The 22,860-nt window shown below is 34.3% G+C and overlaps 1 protein-coding gene and 1 pseudogene across 5 annotated transcripts in view; both read left to right on the plus strand.

The window, feature by feature from the left end:
• The window catches only part of LRRK2 (leucine rich repeat kinase 2), a 147,070-nt gene that overhangs the window by 89,029 nt on the left and 35,181 nt on the right, over positions 1-22,860 (plus strand). For all 4 annotated transcript variants that reach the window (XM_024740434.1, XM_024740433.1, XM_024740435.1 and 1 more), the window contains 12 exons: positions 317-498; positions 2,889-3,118; positions 3,523-3,650; positions 4,994-5,212; positions 8,547-8,748; positions 9,748-9,836; positions 15,925-16,112; positions 16,995-17,149; positions 18,209-18,355; positions 18,514-18,705; positions 19,365-19,511; positions 22,675-22,775. In XM_024740434.1, the coding sequence (XP_024596202.1) occupies positions 317-498; positions 2,889-3,118; positions 3,523-3,650; positions 4,994-5,212; positions 8,547-8,748; positions 9,748-9,836; positions 15,925-16,112; positions 16,995-17,149; positions 18,209-18,355; positions 18,514-18,705; positions 19,365-19,511; positions 22,675-22,775 (1,980 nt within the window). The remainder of the gene's footprint in view (positions 1-316; positions 499-2,888; positions 3,119-3,522; positions 3,651-4,993; positions 5,213-8,546; positions 8,749-9,747; positions 9,837-15,924; positions 16,113-16,994; positions 17,150-18,208; positions 18,356-18,513; positions 18,706-19,364; positions 19,512-22,674; positions 22,776-22,860) is intronic.
• LOC112396659 (high mobility group nucleosome-binding domain-containing protein 3 pseudogene) lies at positions 11,254-15,893 on the plus strand (annotated as a pseudogene). The gene has a single exon (XR_003002617.1). The product of XR_003002617.1 is annotated as a high mobility group nucleosome-binding domain-containing protein 3 pseudogene (transcript).

Consider the following 22,860-nt stretch of genomic DNA (forward strand, 5'->3'; position numbering starts at 1 on the left):
GTTTTGGATACATAAAAAGAACTTCTTTACTTTCAGTGTTGTGAAGTGATGAAATATGTGAAGGAGGCAGAATGGGTTTTTAAAGATTATAAATAAATGACATAGATTGGGGTAAGTCCTTTATATGTATGTTTTCAAACATTTATAATGAAAACTATGACAAACCTTTGGAAAGTTTTAGAACTCTTTTGAGAGGCTGTGCAAGGTGCTGATGGGATCTCTGAACCTCTCTTGTTTCATATTAGCATCTTGTGTTTTGGCAGCACACATTTCTTTCTTCCCACCAACAAGATTTGCCCTTTTTTATTTCATTAAGATTCCTCCTGAGATTGGCTGTCTTGAAAATCTGACATCTCTTGATGTTAGTTACAACTTGGAGCTGAGATCCTTTCCCAATGAAATGGGGAAATTAAGCAAAATATGGGATCTTCCTTTGGATGAACTGCATCTTAATTTTGATTTTAAACACATAGGATGTAAAGCCAAAGACATCATAAGGTTAGATAATTTTATTTTCATTTGTTTTTATTAAATTTGTTTCAGATATCCTTTCTTTGTGACTTTGATGGATATATAGTTACAATTTAAGAAAAAAATATATAGTACCATCCAACGTTTATTTGTCATTTGCCCTTTATTTAATAAATGGGTTTGTTTAGTGCCACTGCAGAGTTTTTCATTTCCTCCTAGCCAAGTTAAGGTTGACAGAATGGCTTCTCCTTATCATGCTTTTCAGTAGAAAGGGACTCTAAAAGGAAATTATTACTATTTGGTCTCTTGTTACCAGTTATACAATCTAAAGAAATAAAGCATAGTATTATAACTTCTCAAGCTGCATTTCATATAGCAAATAGTTATCGTATGTCTATTATATCTTAAAGCATTATAGTTACTTAAATGATATAAAATTACATCAATTTTGCTTAGGAAGCTGATAACCTACTCAACTTGATCATTTTTGAAACCACCAAAACTTCCACGTATCACTGTTTCTGGTTTTATATTTTATGAACTTCAAATATCTTTAATAATGAACTTTATTCCACTCTTTGTTACTGGTTGAGCACATTAGTCTTATTGTTACTGTTTGAGCACATTACTCTTATTGTTACCTACCTGTAAAATCATTTATTTTTATTTCCACAAAACTACTGCTGTCCATATTTATCTTACAGGTTTCAGCTATCACCTCTTAATGTATCCTTGACTTGCCTATAATGTCCACTAAGTCAAGGACCATGGCTACATTTACTTACTATTTCATTCTTGGCACCAAACACGGAGCCTGGCATACAATTAATAATTGTTGCATTACGAGTGAACTACAGTTACCTAAATCTCTTCTTTAAAGTTTCTTAATTTATATTTAGCTTTTTGTCTCTTTTTATGAACAAAGATTTGTTTTTTTTGTTCTCCTGAGTGTGATTTAACTTGAAAAAACAAAAAAGATCTTTTCACCAACTATGCTAAATAAACGTGATTAGCCCGCACCCTACACAGTTATTTCCCATGATTTTCCTTCCTGAAACTGGAAAAGATGTTCATATAAAAATGTATTCAATTCTTACTAAACATTTAGTAGAACTGGTTTTCGATGTGTTATGCTATATTATCAAGCTACTATATAACTAAATATTTTTAAACATATTTAACATTTTTAGAGAGAACATAGACCTGGAGTAGTTTAGAAATTGTAGTCCTCATTTGCTTTTTTAAAGAATGACAAAGAATGAATTCTTAATAAATAGACATTTGGACCATTGATTTTCTTGTTTATTGGTGATGAAAACAGAACATAAGCTGTATGTGAGAAAATGACTGATTTCAATAACAGCAGGTACAAGATCTGATCTGCCAGATCTTGTTTTCTAGAGCATCAAATAATTCAAGAAAATAATGATGCTTTTTGCTCAGATCATCAGGAATGTTGGACAGATTCCTATTAGTTATGAGAACTAATCAGTCAATATTCCCTAAGATTCACTTATGATTTAGTTTATTTTTCTAATTTTAAACTGTGGCAACATTTTAACATACTTAAAATATATCTTTCTATATCCATTTTATTTTTGAGAACATTTAAATGTACTATTAATTTAAAGGTGGTATTGCTAGCCACCTGCAGCACTTCTAGTTAGTTTCAATTATTTTCACATTAAGACTTAGGAACAGCAACATATTATCTGCTGATAGTATAATCATTTATATGTATCAATTTATAATTTAACCAATATGTTCTCCCTTTCCATTTACATTATGTATATGCATGTATGATATATATAAATATATACATTATGTATACCATACATGAATATATGTACGCATACACATGTATAATGTACCAAATACGACCTCACTATCAAAGTTTAGTATAGCAGTATGCTTATATACTCTACCTTGATTGTTTATCCTATGAGCTTTGTAAAATTTTATACTTTGGGCTTCCCTGGTGGCTCAGTGGTTGAGAGTCCGCCTGCCGATGCAGGGGACACGGGTTCATGCCCCAATACTGAAAAAAAAAAAAAAAAATTATACTTTATAATTTTTAGGGTTTTATTTGTGTTATTTAAAGAAATTATGTGTGTGTATAAAATTCTAGTGAGTATTACAAACATATTTTGAAATTTTGATTATTTCTGGTGATAGAATGTCATTATATTTGATAATGCTGCCGATCATTATCAACTACACCAACATCGCTAACAAAATATATGCATCAATAGTGCATTGAAAGACACATGCATTATTAGTTACATGAGCTATGCACTCTTTTGCATACTGTATTTTAGAACAGTTTGATATTTGAAAGAATTCAGTGCATAAGAATTCACCTATATCATAAGTACACTGCTAAGCAGTTTATTTTATTTTTGTTTTTCAAATACCAGGTTTCTTCAACAGCGGTTAAAAAAAGCTGTGCCCTATAACCGAATGAAACTTATGATTGTGGGAAATACCGGGAGTGGTAAGACCACCTTGTTGCAGCAATTAATGAAAATCAAGAAATCAGATCTTGGGATGCAAGGTGCCACAGTTGGCATAGACGTGAAAGACTGGCCCATCCAAATAAGAGGCAAAGGGAAGAAAGACCTCATTCTAAATGTGTGGGATTTTGCAGGTATTTATTTTGCTAGAATTTTTTATTCACACATCTTTTTAAAACAGGGACTTAAAAACTGAATTTTCTGTTCCAATACTGCAAAGAGACCTGGTGGATCCTATGGAATTATTCCAAAGCCACTTATTTCTCTTAATTGTACCCTCGCCACCAGAATGGAGAAGCCATGGAAGGAAATGTTAGGAACCAGTACATGCCAGCTGAAGCTAAGTAGCTGACACAGGTGAAAAGTTGTCAGTCCCTAGTAAAAAGCCAGTGTAGCCATGTAACCATCATTTTTTATAGTTTTTCTCTTTCTTTGTGTGATAAATAGTGGATAGTATCACTTAATTTTATTTTTGAATAAGATGAAAAATTCTTGCCTATTTTCTGGAAGGCTAAAAAATTCTCTAATTTTTATTTAGGTTGTGAGGAATTCTACAGCACTCACCCCCACTTTATGACCCAACGAGCCCTGTATCTTGCTGTCTATGACCTCAGCAAAGGGCAAGCTGAAGTTGATGCCATGAAGCCTTGGCTCTTCAATATAAAGGTGATCTGTTCTAATCATTTGAAAATAGAAAATAATTCTTGGATTTTTTTTGGTATGTAAGGTAATTTATTTTGGGCAAACAGGTGCTTCAAATAGTCTCTTCAAATAATTTTTTAAAAGAAAGAAGCTCTAAAATTTTGAGTTGGGAAAGTAATTAAGTTGTGACATGAAAATAGTGTTTTCTATATTAGTGAGAGTTATAGAAACTGGAAACTATTTTAAGCTATAGAAATTGAGAGTTTATAAGTTAAACTATTTTTGGTATTATTTTGATATTATTTGATACTATTTCTGTTTTTTTTTTCCGGCTGTGCCACGTAGCTGGCAGGATCTCAGTTCCCTGACCAGGGATTGAACCTGGGCCACATCAGTGAAAGCCTGAATCCTAACCACTAGGTGACCAGGGAATTCCCTGATATTATTTCTTAAGGGTAATATGAACTTCCCTAATTTAAAATAAACCATAGTGAAAAAAAGCAATCTGTGCATCACCAACTCTGTCCTCAGAGGCAATTTAGTGTGAAGTCCTTCAGATCTTACAGTTTTAAATGGTCCCAGATTAATAGTATATTTGGAATTTTGCAATTTTTCCAATTTGTCCCTTGCTGTCATATTGTCAGCTATTACTTTATGTATATATGGTTTTAAATATATATGACTTTTTAGAATTGAGACCAAAGTAAGAGTGAATGGTCTTTGAATGATGTTCCAGTGGGCTCTTCTGTGAAGCAAGCCCTTAAAAAGATTTGTCAGGAAATTTTGGCTCCATCAAGCTTGTTTTGTCATTTTGGTAATTTTTTAAACTTCCTTTTTTTGACTTTATTATAGCTAGCCAAAGTGAGAAAATACTATAGTCGCAGTAATATTTGCTTTAGTGACTTTTTTCATTGTAGACTCCACACTGAATGACTTTAATATGAATTAAGGAGATTGAATTTACAGGTAAGGAAGAGAAAATATAAAACAAATTGTATTACTCTGAAATAATTTGGGGGTTATTAAATACTATTTTATTTAGAAGACCAAAGCACACTTAGAGAATAACCTATTTTAAGGCACGGAAAAAGCAAAAGAAAAATATACTATTACTGTTACATAGGCCACCTGAAAGAAAAGTGGTAATAATTGGATAAGAAGGGGCATAAAATTGACTTTTAAAATTTTGTAAGGGTAAGTTTTTTCTTAGGTTTAAGGAAGGAAAGGAAGTTGTTATTTTCTTCTTAGAAGTCTTGATTTCTCATTTCCACTCAAGTGAATTTCATAGAAAGTGAATGTCAGTGGAAATGTAAGCAGTCTTGATTTAAAAAAAAAAACACAAAAGTATTTTGTATCTTTCCCCATAGGCTCGTGCTTCTTCGTCCCCTGTGATTCTTGTTGGGACACATTTGGATGTTTCTGATGAGAAGCAGCGCAAAGCCTGTATCAGTAAAATCACCAAGGAACTCTTGAACAAAAGAGGGTTTCCTGCAATACGGGATTACCACTTTGTAAATGCCACTGAGGAATCCGATGCTTTGGCAAAACTTCGGAAAACCATCATAAATGAGAGCCTCAATTTCAAGGTAACATGGTTCATTGCCAACTTTAGGTAGTAGATAAATATAATTTATTAATTCTCATGTTGTGCAACTGCTAAGAAATGTCAAAAGTCTTGAGAAGAGAGCAGCTATCTTAAAATTGTGGGTGTTTTTCAGAGCTGTTAACATTATTAAACTACTTTCAATTTTAAAATTATTTATGCTATACTTTATTTCAAACTCATAGAAGTGGGAATAAAAATAATTTGAGGATACTGAGAGAAACTAAGAGGATATCTGAGAAGCTGAGAGAATATTCCTGAGAGAATCTCGGACATGTTTCTGATGCCCTTTCTCTCCCAACTTCCTGTAGTGGTGATTCAATCCAAAGGATAAAGATGAATGTTGGGGTCTTGGGGTTATCTTTCTTATATTTTCCATCTGCTTTCTTTTCGAGTTCTTATTTTATGCTCTCCTTGATTTTCTTCGTTGTTCCTTCATGTCTCTTGTCACTGTGATCTCCCTTCCAAATATTTTTTTCTCAATATTGGGAGAAGTTTCTTTCGTCTGATAATCAGGGTCACTAATTTGGTTTTCATCAATGTCTAAGCAATTTTTAGTTCATACAAACTGGGTTTTTTCATTTTGGGAATTATGTTTTTGATTTCAAAGTTTTCTTCTGGTAAGACAAATGTAATTCATGGAGTTCATAAAACGCAAATAAATTGGTTAACAGTGAGAACACTTGTTTTTAATACTTGCAAGAGAAAGAAATTTTACCTGGGTTCTACAGACAGCATGGTATGAACTGTACTGAAAAACACCCTGAATAGTTCAATATAACAACACAATGGTGGATTTCACTGTTAATCTCTGTTCGTTTAGCTCATTAGCACTAATGATCAAGGCCATGGCTTATAACAAGGGTCCTGTTTTGCCTGGACAGTCCCAGCATAATTATTAATTGTGTCCCACTATATTCTCAGAAGCATTCCAGTTTGGATGATAAATTATATGGTCACCTTGGTTATAATGTGTTGGCTAGTTAGCTTACTTTTCCATTTCCACAGATTATGTTCCTATCCAAAACCTAATGAGCCATTTATAAACTGGTCTTTGTGGTGCCCAGGGAGAGAATTTGCACATTTGTATCTTTCAGCACATTTATCCCAGTCACTAAAAGCTTTTACAAATGGTGGATCAGTGACATTTTATATAAGAAGAATGAAATATCATTTATTTGTAGATTTTCTTACTTTTTTTGTGGGACATATGACTAAAGAGTAATATGACTTTTAAGAAACAAATATGCAAAATTAATATATTCAATTAAATATTCTCCTTACCCAGGGAGTTTTCTTTTGAGACTATACCTATGCTTACAGAACTTTGTTGTTATTTATAATATTTTAATAGCTTCTCTTTTTATCATTGGTATCAGAGTATTTATCATATTTTAAAAAAGACTTCTTGGAGGATGAGTTTGTTTTGAGAAAGCCTGAATTTAGTTGAAGCAAAGTCTGGATAAGGTGGTTCATCAAGCTGTACTGGTATTGCTTTAGGCTAATAGCAATTTATCACTATCAATTAATGAGACCAACTTTCTTTCTGCACTTGTACATGAACTCTGAAGGCAATACCAGATAAAGAAGTAAAACAAATGCTTTGAGAAATGGCAGTATTATTTGAAGAAAGGTATCTATTACTAATGGATACATCATTCTGGCATATTGGTTTGAAAATCTGTTTGATTGCTTTGCAGAATAGTGACTCAGATGACCCCAAAACAATAAACCTGCCAGAACTTGAATATTCTTTCCTCCCTGAGGTGCTTCAACCTGTATTCAAACAACAGCTTTTAATCTACTAGAAATCTTTTTTTGTTTGCCCTTTCATTTGTTTTTCATCTTTTCCTTTTATCTTGGCTCTTTTCTAATCTTTCCCTGTCTCACCCTTATTAACATGTGTCTGTGCAGACTTCAGAATAAAAGTTTTTTGTTTTTGGCTGTTGGTGACCTGATAATAAAGCTTAAAACAAGGAGGACAAAACAGAATTCAGTGCCAACCATATCCCTCTCAATCTTGTCCAGCCCCTTAGCAGAGTGGGATCCTTTGCTGGCCCTGTAATCCAGCCCTGTAAAGTTCATCCTTTGGTTACTTGATTGCTTTCTGTGAGAACTCTTGTTTACTTTTATATGTAGGTTTCCCTTCTTGGGTTAAAACATAAATTTCAGTCTGAATTTATTTTTTATCTTAATTTATAAATGATGAAGAGAGAGAATATGAAAAGTGCAGGTTAGTGAAATTATATTTAATTTTCTGGTTCAAAGCGTACATTGAAACAATCTTGAATGTTTGGAGGTAAATATGAAAGTAATGGTTACAGTTGCTGTAAATCAATTTCCTTAAGATTCTAGTTAAAAGTAGAAGGAGCAAGTTAAAGTGTGTGTGTGCATGTGTGTAATAAAACCCAATTTCTATTTGTAATAAGTTGAAGAATTCAAGTAGAAATTATGTTAGTTATTGTCAGGTAAAAAGAATATACAAGAATATATTCATGGGTTGAGAATGGGGAGAGTGTGCCACCTGGTGGTTCTCAAAGGTATTTTAGTTACTATTGTTAGGGTTGCATTTCTATTTAAAATTAGATTTTTAAGAAAAAAGTTTGGAAAAGATTTTAATTATAGAAACTATCACTTTAAGGTCATTCTTTTAAAATTTTATTTTATGTATCTCTCGATTAGTAGACAGTTGTTAGATTCTAAGTGTAACAGACCCCAGATCATCCTCTCATATCAGAATCATTGGGGTTTAGATGATTTCTTATTTTTCCAAGTTCAAGTTTCCACGAAAAAGCATAGCTTGGGTGAGGAAATTTTTTGTCTGTCTCCAGATTTCACTGTTGATACCTACATTCCACTAATACAACATTTTGCAAATAACAAGAACAAAATTTAGTTTTACCTTGGGTTGTGGATCACATTTTCATCTAATAAATAAGGTTCAAACGCTCTTACAATACTTGCTGACTTCTTATGCTAGCATATCTATTGCATGTAAGTTTAATGTCTTAGAAAACAGAAAGTCCTTTATTTACTGTCAATGATTTATCTTGGATTTTGCCATGGATTTTCTGAATAGCTAGATAAATATTTCCATGTAATATTATTTGATAGTTCTTTCCAAATTGGCTTCTGTGTTCATATTTTTTCTTATTTTAAGATCATCTTATTTATTCCTGACAATTTAATTGGTTTTACATTACATTTTGATTTTATTAAAAAATACAGTTCTGAATGATTAGCATAGAATTTACCACCCACCAGACAAATCGATGAATAAAATGGATTTTTACAGCTTGTCATTTGTAATTTCATAGATCCGAGATCAGCCTGTTGTTGGGCAGCTGATTCCAGACTGCTATGTAGAACTTGAGAAAATCATTTTATCAGAGCGTAAAAATGTGCCAGTTGAATTTCCTGTAATTGACCAGAAACGATTATTACAACTTGTGAAAGAACATCAGCTGCAGTTAGATGAAAATGAGCTTCCTCATGCAGTTCACTTCCTAAATGAATCAGGTTTGTTTATTGCATATTCTTTGAAAGCTCTGCTGTAGTAATTTGTGAAAATGTACCTGAACCTTGTATAGAACTTACATTTAAAATTTAACAGAATATTGACAAAATTCTTTAATAGGTAACTGATTTTTTTTTCTTTTTGAAAGATCATCATGAGCATTGATGTTGAATCATGTATTATGTCATAAGAGAAAAATTGAGAAATTATCTAAGGGTAGTAGTGGAAAAGGTGTCTGAGCAGGAGTTAAAACATGGGTTGTAGAACTTGACTGTACTATTCAGGACCTGTGAGACCCTATGTGGAGGCTATTTGTACACTGAAAAGAAGAATTATTATTGGGATGGTTTAACGTGGCACTTGGAGAATCAATGGTTGTCTGAGATGATGCAGCTACTGAGTGGCAGATCTTGCTCTGTTGCATGACATGTTGTCAGCATGACCTCACAGATGAAAACTCTTGAACAGACTTTGGTGCTAATTGTGTACTTGATCAATATAACCTTGCTAGAAATGTGTGAGTTGATTTGTAGTGCTCGGATAAGTGGTTGGGAAGTTGCTTTTGATCTCCAGATTCTGCTGTATGAAAAATAATCTTTATGTGGATTGAATCTGATCCATTCATCTCCTCATTGTTCTTAAACCAGTAGCTTCCTTTGATATTTTGTGTTTCTTACCTGTATTCGAAAATAAGATGTGTCTTTGTAATATGTAATTAGAAAGCCAAAAATATTTATGAATTTCTATTTATTTCTAAATACATGCTCTTCAATGTATGGCTTTGTCTTAAATATGATCATTTTATATAGTTCAAAAGATAACTTTTTAAAATAATATTTGGATTTCAGGGCTTGGGAGCTGTGTTGCCTGGGTTCGGGTCTCAGCTCTGCCACTGAAGTTTACTCATCTGTAAAATGAGGAGGTTGGACTAGATTCTCTCTAAAGCCCCTTGATATTTGCATATTCTAAATTCTATGTTTCACTCTTGATTTGTACTCCAGGGGTCCTCCTTCATTTTCAAGACCCAGCCTTGCAGTTAAGTGACTTATATTTTGTGGAACCCAAGTGGCTTTGTAAAGTCATGGCCCAGGTTGGTATACTATATTTTTGTGGCATGGGAGTAATGATTGAAGAAAACTACAAGTGACACCTAGAGCACTGAGTTTTATAGAGTTTGTGTTCAGTTAAGGTAGAAACTACTGTGAATATAGAAAACTGTAGAACAATTTGTGTAGAAGACTGCATAAAGAAGAACTTCATGAAAGAAGAGAAGACATCTTAGAATTTACTTTAATGTCTTTGTTTTCAAGTCACAGACAGGTGTTTGTACTGCTCTGTTCCGTAGTACTTTTCTAGATCCTGATGATAGCTTTGGTTTGGTTATTGATATAGTCAATTGAATGAAAGCTTTGTGAAAATCTTTGGGATAAGTACATATACAAAAATTGGGTTGATGAGCCTCTGAAACCTCAGTCTAGACAACATGGAGGAAAATTTTGACTCTTCAGTGGAATGTAAGTTCTAAATGCTTACAATTTTAAAAATTTTGAATAGTGGTGGTTATGGCTGTCTTTTCTCTATTTATATTTCATATGGAAAATTATTTCTTCTCCCAATAACAGTTACCAGTGAGTTTATATTAATTAGCTATCATAATCCACCTCTATAGATTTGCCACAGAAAACCATTCAAACAGAACACACTAGCTCAGGGTTCCTCAATGTCAGCATTATTGACATTTTGGGCCAGATAATTCTTTGTTGTACATTGTAGGATGATAGCAGCATCTTTGGCCTCTACCCTCTAGATGCCAGTAGTACCTTCCCAGTATGACAAGCAAAAATGTGCCCAGACATTGCCAAATATTTTAGGATGCACAAAATCACCCTGGGTGAGAACAACTGCATCTGGATGAATCATGAATTGAAGTGAGCCTGGGGAGGGCGTCTCCAGCATGTGCACTCACTGGTGGCTATTTTGTTTATGAGTATAATTTTTTGAGTCACTAAAATGATTGTATTTTTTTATGTTAGAAATCTCTCTTCTTTTTTTTTTTTTTTTTTTTTTTGCGGTACGCGGGCCTCTCACTGTTGTGGCCTCTCCCGTTGTGGAGCACAGGCTCCGGACACGCAGGCTCAGTGGCCATGGCTCACGGGCCCAGCCGCTCTGCGGCATGTGGGATCTTCCCGGACCAGGGCACGAACCCGCATCCCCTGCATCGGTAGGCAGACTTTCAACCACTGCGCCACCAGGGAAGCCTCAGAAAGCTCTCTTCTAATCAACTGTAATGGTAATTAAATTCCCTCAGGTAATCTTGAATAATAGTTCCTAAATTTCATCTAAGGAAGAATAAGAAAGATATTTTAAAGAGGGAATTAATTTGTGGCTAAATCCTATACCACAGAACTTGAGAATGTATTGAAATGTTGCAATTGGCAGTTAATCGTAATGGGACAGTTATTACTATTCTGGCAGTTTTTTTTTTTTTTTTTTTTTGGAGGGCACGAACCCGCGTCCCCTGCATCGGCAGGCGGACTCTCAATCACTGCACCACCAGGGAAGCCCGTCTGGCAGATATTTTTAAAATAGATTTTCATCCTTCTGCACATATGCCATGGAAAGTGTGATTTTACTCATCTACCTAATGAGAATGGAGCCAGGAAGGTATAGTGGTCAAGAGCACAAGCTCTAGAGTCAGCATGACCTGCGTTCAGATCTCTCCTAAATCCTTACTCACTTTGACATTTCTTAATGTTTTAACCTTTTGTTTCTTCACTTGTAAAATAAGGATAATAACAATATTATCTTCTACATTGGCTCCCTAGTTCAGTATAAGTGAATAGTAAGTTTTAGCAAAAGTTTATATTTGACCTATTTGGTAATTAAAGACTTATGATTTCAGGAAATGAAAAAAATCTTCAAAACTGTAAAGATGTATTCATGTAGTTTTGGAAAGTGTGCCAGGTATGGAGCTAAATGAAACAATATGTGTAGTTATATGCACTCTGTGTAGAAAAGGGAGTTTTAATTATACCCTAAAGATTTGTTGTTAGGCGGCACCTGTATCAGAAAATAACTGAACTCTGTATAGTCAAGAAAAGGCTAAAGTTGCACCAAAAAGTGATGTGTTTCCATGTGAATTGGGACTATTTAAAGTTGCACACGTGTGGATAATATGAGAGTGGGTACATCTTATTCAATAGAATAACAAAGTGGTTTCCATCAGAATCACTATCTTGTAACAGAAGCAAATTTCCATCATGATGCAATAAAATCCCTGAAGATACTATGGAGTAATTAAGTTGAAACTCTCATTAGCATAGTTATACTATTAGTTATACTATAAACATGTTAATTTAATTGAAAATTAAGTCAAGAATTTGAACAACTCAGGTTATTTTGAAAGATAGATCTAAAGGGTCAGTAAAATTTCTTAATGTAAAAGATAAATGCCATCATTTTTATTTATGTGATATACTGAAATATGTCATTTTTATTAAGGTTTAAAGAGAATGAAAGCCATAAGTAATCACGTGAAGACAGAATGATCTGCCTGACACCAAACCAGCAAAAATAAATAGGGTTATTCACCTCCAAGTGAGTCATCAAGACAAGGGAAGAAATAATTTCATGGTGTAGAAGCTCTAATGTGCCCAGCCACCCTCTTTGTGCGCAGAGCTGTTAGGTCACTAAACTTATTAAAGTTTCCATCAACACACAGAGAAATTTGCAAAACTCATTTAACTATATGATAAAAGAGATATGAAATGGACTTACTGGTAGAGTATTATAAAACTTGCATGGCAATTTAATCTTGATAAAAAGTTGTGTGAGAAATTTGGAAAATTTTCTTTCCTTGCACAAGGGCATAAGTTAGCCTTAGAAATTACCAGGCTGAAGGAATAATAAGAGGTCTTTCAAAGGTGATAAAATTAAGATAAGGTTTCAGTTTTTTATTGCTATATAACAAAATACCCCAAAACCTAGCGTACACAAGTAAACTTGGAGTAAAACATCAACAGCTTATTGTTTCTCACTGTTCTGTGGGTTGACTGGGTTCAGCCAAGTGGTTCTGCTCCACATGGCATTGACAGGGGTCGTTCACTTGGCTTCCTCATTGAGCTGGGCTGGAGAGTCCAAGAAGGCTACACTCACATTTTTGGTGTGTTGGTGCTCCTCCATGTGGTCTCTCATATATGCCTAGACCTCTTAAAGGCCAGGCCCAGAACTGGTAAAATGTCAGCTCTGCCATATTCTAGTGAGCAGAGCAACCACTAGTCTTGTTCAGGGAAATGGATGGATTCTATATATTGAAGGATTAAGCAGCCCACATGTAGAGAGAGAAAAAAATTAATGTGTCTATCTTTGGAAACTATCTGCTACAGATAGTGGTAGTGCAGCATAGATCTACTAAAAAAATCAAGCACAAACTTCTATTTTAAAATCAGTTTGTCGGAGGCCGTGCTACGCCGAGCCCTGTGCGTGAACAGCTGCGGCAGGGGCAGCATCCAGTGGCGGTGCCAGCAGTTCCAGCCCGTTGCTTTACTTTTTAGCTGTACCAACGTAGTCATTATGCCGAAGAGAAAGTCTCCAGAGAATCCAGAGGGCAAGGATGGCTCCAAAGTAACTAAACAGGAGCCCACCAGATGGTCTGCCAGGTTGTCAGCGAAAGCTGCTCCCCCAAAACCTGAACCTAAACCAAGAAAAACATCTGCTAAGGCCCTTATCCTATGCATAGATCCTCACATTAGCCCTACTGAGAAAGAACTGGCAACAAAGGTTAAAAAAGGTGCTAAAGGGAAGAAGGAGGAAAAGCAAGAAGCTGGAAAGGAAGGCACAGAAAACTGAATCTGTAAACGAAAGAGAATGATTTGTCATGAAAATTAGGGTTGATTTTATGTACCTCTTGGGACAACTTTTAAAAGCTATTTTTACCGAGTATTTTGTAAATGCTAATTTTTTAGGACTCTGCTAGTTGGCATACAAAAATATATAAGGATGGACATTTTACCTTCTCATAGTCATGAGTTTTGGAGATTCCCATCATCCTTGAGTAAAATAAATACCAATTTAGTATAGGAAGCTGTCTGTAAAATTGATTCACCATTCCATGCACTTGCTTTAAAAATTTAGTCCTGTGCATACTGTGGTGTTTTTACTGTGTGTATTTGAATTTTTTCATGCAGTTTTTCTAGAACAATAATCAGTGGTGCTTTTGTACCTAGGTTTTATGTAATTTTAATGAAACATGGATAGTTGTGGCCACCTGCTGACTATTTGTGGTTTAAAATAAAAGGTTTTCCTTCCTGCAAAAAAAAAGTAAATAAAATAAAATAAAATCAGTTTGTCTAAGTAAAATAAATTAGAATAAGTATACAATAATGGCTGACATATGAGAGGTTACTTATATGCTTTTCAAAGATTATCTCATTTAATTCTCAGAACAACTCTTTTAAATGGTACTTTATTAGTGCCCATTCTTGAAGATGAAGAAATTGATGGACAGAGAGGTTAAATAATTTATCCAAAGTTACATATTCAGGGAGAATTAGAGTTACGATTTCAAACCAAGTGGTTTGACTCCATATTCAGGGAGAATTAGAGTTATGATTTCAAACCAAGTGGTTTGGCTCCAGTGCCTATGAACCTAACCCTAGGATAAAATGCTCCAAACTTTATTTTCCCCCAGTTCACGAATTCAACAGTATTTATTCAGCACCTAATGATGTTCCAGATATTGTTCTGGTGCTGGGGCGACAGCAGTAGACAAAACAAGTTTCCTGCATTCATGGAGTTGACGTTCAAATGGGAGGAAATAACCAAAACATGGATCCTTAACATGTTAGGTGGTACAGAATGCTACAAAGAAAATATAAAGTATGGCTGGGGGTAGAGAGTGAGTTTGTCAGACAGGTCTTAGCAACTTTAAAAACACTAAAACAGCAGTTTTCTTCACTACCTAAAGTGTAAGAGCAGTTTCGGCTATAAACTATACGATATGGAGGAAGTCCCAAATTATAGTTTTTATTATTTAATGACCCATTATACATTGCATTAGATATCATTATGTTCAATCAGTCATGCATTCATTGATTCAATGACGGTATATGTACAAAATAGAAATATGGTGTTGAGTGAGACAAGTCCTCGGGCCTACGGATTTTACAGTCCAGTATTTTACCCAGCTACATGATAATGTAAATAATGTTTGTTCCTATTTAAGTATCCCTTAAGCATTATAGATCTACTAAAGAAAATTAAGCACAAATCTCTTTTGAAAATTAATTTGGCCAAGTAAAATGAATAGGAATATGTAGATAATGGCTAACATTTGAAGGCTTGCTATTTGCTAAAAATTGTTGTATGTATTTTGCATGTTTTATGTGTATCTTATTTTGTTCTCATGCAGTCTAAGAGACAGTCACTTTTATTATCTTATGTTACAGAGAAGGAAACTGTGGGTAAAGAAATTAAATATCTTTCCCAAGGTCACACAATTGGCAGTAGAGCCTGGATTTGAACCTGAGTTCTTCCGAACTTATATTTTTAATTGTTATGATGATGATCAAAGCTCAAAGTATGGTCTCCACATTAGAATCATCAGAGTTTCTTGTTAAAAAAGCAGATTCTCAAGCCTCATCTTAGACCTACTGATCCAGACTGAGTGGAGTCCAGTGAAATTCAGGGGTTACTTACTTTGTTTGAGAATCACTGAAATGTGCTAAGCTACCTCTCTTCTCGCTGATGCAAACCATCTCCTATTATATAAATGTAAAGTAACATTTCTATTGCAAACCTGTAGTGATAACACAGTCTGGAAGATAATTTCCCTAGGAATATACTATTGATGAGACTGTAACAAGGATGTGGGGTACTGGATTGATGTGTTAATTGGAGTTGGGGAAGGCTTGTGGTTCATTGGTTTCAGAGGATCTCCAGAATTTCTGATCTGAATTAACTCCCTTAATTTAATAAAAATTTTTTTGTGTGTGTAGGGAGTACATGCCCCACTGGGCTTCTAGGCTACCTGGCTGCTAGCTAGAGAAATTAGGTCCTGTGTTGTACTTGACAACATTAAAATTGTTTTAATCATTTTTACTGAGCACAGGAAATGTTTTAAATTCAAAACTTTCCAGAAAATAAATTTTAGTGATTATGTATAAGTTTAAATCTTTCAGATTTTGACAGTGAAAGTGGAGGGCTGTCCAAAACATCCTAAGGGAATTATTTCACGTAGAGATGTGGAAAAATTTCTTTCAAAGAAAAAGAGATTTCCAAAGAACTACATGTCACAGTACTTTAAACTCTTAGAAAAATTCCAGATTGCCTTGCCAACAGGAGAAGAATATTTGCTGGTTCCAAGCAGGTAAGCCAAAACTTAAAATTTTATTACCCTATGGAAATTCACCATATATTATATTGTTTTAGTAGTCAAAGTAACTTTGGTCTGTGATAAATGTAGTAACTTTTTTCTTCTTGTGTAAACTTTGTACTGAAGTATAACATTTTCTTTTAATGAAAACACTAAATTTCACATTTAAAGATACAGTAAATGACTGATTTTATGTATATAATTACTATTTGATTTAGCACTGCCTAATTTAATAAAGGTTAATAGTGGAGATAAGTCTCTCTGTGTGTGTATGTGTGTGTGCGTGTGTGTGTGTGTGTGTCCTTACATGGTACTGGAAGAGTTATTAGGCAGATTCTGGGGATATAATGAGTTTTCAACATAGTCTTAAAATAATTTATGGCTGTGAATTTTCAGAGGTATGGGCAACACAATGGAGGCCTAAGTTATAGCCCTGTACTGTAGAAATTCTTACTGCTTTATAAGCACCTGGGAAATGTTATAAAGTAATATGACATTGAAAAGTGCAAATTGCATTGGTTGATGGATGGTAACTAATTCTAAAAATAGATATAACTCTTTTCTAGGACATGAATTTTTTCAAGTTTTACATAATCCCTTTACTTGTCTGTGCATAACGAACTGTAATAATTTATTTATAGTATAAATAAGATTATTGAAAAAATTTCATGCATCTACATCTGATCATGCATTTGCATTAATTAAATAACCATTACATTTTGAGTAGGAAGAGCATGTAGCGAAAGAACATTATAAAAAGTGCAATTGCTTAGAATATTTATCTTCAATTCATTGATTTCAAGTAGTAAAGCACTTTGGTCAACATGATTGGGTATTTTATGAAGCTGTATAATGACAGTGTCCTTTTATCTTTAGTTTGTCGGACCACAGACCTGTAATAGAGCTTCCCCATTGTGAGAACTCTGAAATTATCATTCGACTGTATGAGATGCCTTATTTTCCAATGGGCTTTTGGTCGAGATTAATCAATCGATTACTTGAAATTTCACCTTACATGCTTTCAGGAAGAGGTATGTATTTAATGAAGAATTCATATTTAGAGAAGTTAGGAGGAAAGCATATTAAAATTAATGTCATTTTCCCAGAGTTTACTTGTTTGAAAGGCAGCTGAAAATCAGAAAATAAGCTCAAAAGACCTCAGAGTGGCCAATATAAAGATATACACTCAAATAAATTCATGCAATTTGTTAAGAAGAAAATTCCTCAAAGCCCATGTGTGCTTATTTTAGACACATTTACAATGCCTATGACTATCTTGCTTTGCAAGCCAAAGCAGACTAGAAGTAGCAATTTAAAAAGGTGAAATTAGTAAGCATCATTTGTTTAAACACACCCACCCAACCTACACATACACACAAACATACACACACGCACGTGTGCGCAAAGAAAAACTAGGAATGGCCACCACTGCAGTCAGGGAGTTTTATTTAACAGTGTAGCAGTTCCTGACCATTCAGACCATTCTGTGTAGGGACTATAATAGCTCTATTCTGCTGCACAATCCCTGAGGGGTTTACAAAAAAGAATAAAAATGGGTGTTTATAATGCTAGCTCTTCCTCCTGGAAGAAGGAGAGATCTTAGTGCTCCAAAGGGAAAATATAATTTTTTATGTGCTTAAAAATCAGCTTTATTGAGGTGGTACTGTATTCTGAAGTAAACCTTATGTTGCTTGCAGTTAATCGACATATAGAAAGTTACATCACATCAAAGTGTTGGTTTTAGCATGACCACCAACCTCTTTTTAAAAGTTTTGGGAACTTACTTATGATTCTCTTTCTTCATCTATTACACATACTAAACTACTTAACACCATGAACCTGAAATCTATCTTAGGTTGTATACTGGGCATTTTATTTACTTCATTCCAAAATTGAGGATAAAATATTTAATATTATATTTAATAGATATGGATGGGGACTCATATCTTTAACGATTCCAGTACTTTCCTTCAAAACAAATATATCTCTCTTACTGTCATTTGTGGTGTGTGCAGTGAATTTTTCCCCTTTAATTTATGGAACCGCTAATAATTAATGGTTATATGTGGGTTCATTTAAACTTCTTTCAGAACGAGCACTTCGCCCAAACAGAATGTATTGGCGACAAGGCATCTACTTGAATTGGTCTCCTGAAGCTTATTGCTTGGTAGGATCTGAAGTCTTAGATAATCACCCAGAGAGTTTCTTAAAAATTACAGTTCCTTCTTGTAGAAAAGGTAAGGAAATTAATTAAAAACTTTGAATTGTACCACTAAAGAAATCTAAACTTTTAAAAAAAACTTTATAGTTTTGTGACAGAATAAGGTTCTTTCCAGTTTTGTGACAGAATAAGGTTCAGCTAGGGTGTTGATGAAGTCTTCTTTGGATTATGTAGGCTGTATTCTTTTGGGCCAAGTTGTGGACCACATTGACTCTCTCATGGAAGAGTGGTTTCCAGGGTTATTGGAGATTGATATTTGTGGTGAAGGAGAAACTCTGTTGAAGAAGTGGGCATTATATAGTTTTAATGATGGTGAAGAACATCAGAAAATCTTACTTGACAACTTGATGAAGAAAGTAGAAGAAGGTATGTGTTGATACAACATACAAATGTTTTTAAGTGATCCTTTCAATATTTGTGAAGTGAGGTTTGAAATAAATGTAAAAATTATTCTTATCCATAAGGGATGAGTTAGAGGATACTGCATTCAATTGTAGTGACAGTTCAGAAAAATATATTTATTACCCAGTAAGATCTTATACTCTAGATTCAGAAAAAATGTTGGTTTGAGAGTTTGAATACTGGCTATTGAGCAACATAACCTCATCTGTGAAATAAGAGTACTGACCAAAACTACCTCATAGAATTGTTATGAGGATTAAAATAGATGATATATGGAAGTAACTTAGCAATGATAACCATAGGCTAAGTGCTCCAAGAATGTTGTAAAAGTAAAGAATATATAATTTCCTACTCATGTATCAATAGTCTAAGGCAGTTCTGAATTCTACTTTCTAGTGAGTGAACCTAGGAATGAGTATTTAAAATTCCTAGTAGATAGGTATTAATTCAACTTTTAAAACTTTCTCAGAGTTTCTAGAGAAAAATAAGATTGGTAAGAAAACCTTAAAGAGTGATTAGAAATCATAGAAAATATGTGATTATTTCTGTAAATCAAAAGGACAAACTTATATACAACCTTAATAGTTTACCTTTTAAAAAAAAATGTTTTATGTACTTCTCAGGAGACCTCCTAGTGAATCCAGACCAACCAAGGCTCACCGTTCCAATATCTCAGATTGCTCCTGACTTGATTTTGGCTGACCTGCCTAGAAATATTATGTTGAATAATGATGAATTGGAATTTGAACAAGCTCCAGAGTTTCTTTTAGGTAACTATTTTTGTTGATTTGAGAATAAAAATTAGAGTGCAGCTTTTATTTATAATCTAGAAAATATTTACGTATAATTATATTGTCATAGTTTTTAGTGTCTTCATATATTTTTTGTAATGTTTTTCCTTTGGGATAATATATTTTAAAGTAATATCATGTTGGGACTTCCCTGTTGGTCCAGTGGTTAAGCTTCTGCACTTCCACTGCAGGGGGCGCGGATTTGATTCCCTGGCCAGGGAGCTAAGATCCTGTATGTGGCACGACACGGCCAAAAAAAAACCCCAACACTTTTGTAGGCTGGGTTTGAGTTGAGGATGGAACCACCATGGAAGCACACATATTTATGAAATATGTCCTTGCATTTGCTTTAATTTTCAGTGATAGGGAAGGCATTTATGAAGTTTTCAGTTGAGTAATGCAGCCATTTTTCAGTCACAAAAAGAATAAGTAAAGGAAGAATACCTCTAAGTAGTCATTGTAGCAATTTTGTTGCTAAGTATGACAATCATAAATTTTCATTAAAATATTCATAAAAAGCCAATTTGAGATTAAAAATTCAGAAGCATTAAATTGGTGATGTACTCAAGTTCTAAACATTCCTGAGAATACTTGGGAGCTATGGAGAGTATTGAGTTGATTTAATGTAAAGTATTTGAAGACAATTCTGACTTTACTTTGTGGAGTATTTGTTGTTGTTATGTGTATATACATTTTATTTTAATTAAATTTCCACAGAGAGAATGACTAGACGATGTGTCAGGATATTAATATTATTAACAAACAATGTCCAAAATTTGGGATATGACGTGTAGGGGTAAATAAACTCCTTTGTACCTTTATTCTTTACATTGATTGGGAAATTTTGAATGATATTAAATGCCTTTGCACTCTGAGAGTGAATATATTAGTAATAGTAGGCTAATGCAAAATGCTGAATTGTTAACCCTGAATCTTAGATCTTAACCACCACCAAACTTGACTTGTGATTTGAAAGATACAGACAAGTACCAGACATACTATTTTCTTTCTCTGAAAGAGTCTCAAGCCATCAGATACAGCTCCCCCAAATATACCCTTCTGGTGCACTAAGTTGTGTTTCAGATTAATGGACATGTTTTGAGCAATGTTATGTAGAAATGTTCAAAAAGTTCACTTTTGAAGCACCTGTGTTTTTCCACCAGTTTTACTGAGGTGTAATTGACATATAGCACTGTAGAAGTTCAAGGTGTACAGCATAATGACTTGACTTACATGTACGGTGAAACGATTACCACAGTAGCTTTAGCTGACATCCATAATTGCATATATATAAAAAATAAAGGAAAAAGAAAGAAGTATTTTTATTCTTGTGATGAGAACTCTCAGGATTTACTCTCTTAACCACTTTCATACATAACCTACAGCAGTGTTAACTGTAGTTATCATGTTGTACAGTACATCCCTAGTATTTATTTACCTTATAACTGGAAGTTTGTACCTTTTGACCACCTTCAAAAGCACCTATGTTTTATATTCTTTAATTATGCAGATAGGAAAATGTTTATAAGAGTACTCCCCATTCTCTAGCCCCATTTCCCATAAACTCATAAATTCCATGTTTATTTATTATACAAAAAGCAATCTAGGTCAGGGTTTCTCAACCTCTGCACTGATGCTGTTTGGGACTTGATAATTCTTTGTTATGAGGGGTGTCCTGTGCATTGCAGGGTGTTTAGCAGCGTCCTTGGCCACTACCCACTAGATGTCAGTAGTATCTCCTCACCCCGTCTCAGATTTGACAATCAAAAATGTCTCCAAACACTGTCAAAGGTGGGGCTGGGGATACGGAGCAACGTCACCCTAGCTGAGAACCACTGATCTGAACAAATCAGATAAATCCTTCTAAAAACATTTTACAATCAGAAACACCCTGGTATCTTTATGCTGGGATGATCTGGGGGAGGTCATTCATCTCCCTCCCTTCCGCATTTTCTTTGTGGGACAGGAGTGAATTTTAGGGCTTCAGTTAACCCTTTCCTTCCCAGATAGCAGTTACTATTAGGCAGTGACTAATATGACACATATTAATAGATTTGTGAATATTAGTAGACTTGTTTTTGTAAATACAGTTGACCCTTGAACAACACAGATTAGAACAGTATGGGTCCACTTATCTGCAATTTTTTTTTCAATAAATACAGTACCTGTATTTTTATTTTACAGATCTTTAACTAAATGTAGGGAAAAGTTTGTGTTCAATTAGGGATTATAGTGTGTGAAATCAAAAGAACTAGGGTTTGAGTCCTGATTGTATCTAAACTGTTTTCAGCTTCCTTTCCTTGGGTGAGACATTTTTCAGTTCCTTTGTTTTTGAGGCAGAGACAGCAGTGTGCAGATTTTCCACTGCACTCGGGGCTTCTGCATTCCTAACCCCATGTTGTGTGTTGTGCAAGGGTCAACTGAATATTTTAAAGTACACATATATGGGGTTTTGTTTGTCTATCTGAAGAGTTATGGGAGGGGGTACATTTCCTCTTTAAGGGACTATTTTTCCAGAGAGCCACAATAGAAGATACTTCAGTGGTATTACTTGTCAATTTTTTCACACCTTTGTGTCACAAGTACCCAATAGCAGTCCTTAACCTTATTTTTCCTCTTAGTTACCTGAAGGGTACGACAGCCCATACTCCAATTTAATATGGCAGTGATTATGAAATAGGGAAGGGCTTTAAAAAATTAGAAATCTCTACTACTCCCACCTGAAAATTTTATGTTTCCCTAGAGTGTATTTCTTTTCTCTGCTCATTAAATTTTTTCTTTGTTGTCAGTATTTGTTCAGATTGAAGGGAATCAGAGCAGGATATGTCTATTATTTAAGTCTCCATCTCTTCTTGTCTCCCTTCCCCCTCCACTTGCTTTCCTTCTCTTTTCCTTCTTCTATTTGCCCAATCCTGTTTTGAATCCAATACTTAACTGTTACTAGAGCCTTCGTTTCCCCCTGAAACTCCATCTTAGTTCATGGAGTAGAAGAAGGAAGAGAAAGCATTAAAGGAGACTTGATTCAGTGAAACTAGTGGGTCATATTTCTCTTTGAAACAGATGTAATTACAAAAGATACAATTTATTGAGTTTTTCTGCTTGCACAGATTAACCTAAGTGCTTTGTACTTTCTTTTCAAAAGGTGACGGCAGTTTTGGATCTGTTTATCGAGCGTCCTATGAAGGAGAAGAAGTGGCTGTGAAGATTTTTAATAAACATACATCACTTAGACTGTTAAGACAAGTAAGAAATGCAACAGTATTATTACATTAAATCATACATTGTTAATCTCCTGGAACTCTTGTTTTGCATGCATTTGTAATTACCG

The sequence above is a fragment of the Neophocaena asiaeorientalis genome, unplaced genomic scaffold, assembly GCF_003031525.2.
Source record: "Neophocaena asiaeorientalis asiaeorientalis breed wild unplaced genomic scaffold, Neophocaena_asiaeorientalis_V1.1 scaffold340, whole genome shotgun sequence".
In the NCBI taxonomy this organism is placed as follows: domain Eukaryota; kingdom Metazoa; phylum Chordata; class Mammalia; order Artiodactyla; family Phocoenidae; genus Neophocaena; species Neophocaena asiaeorientalis.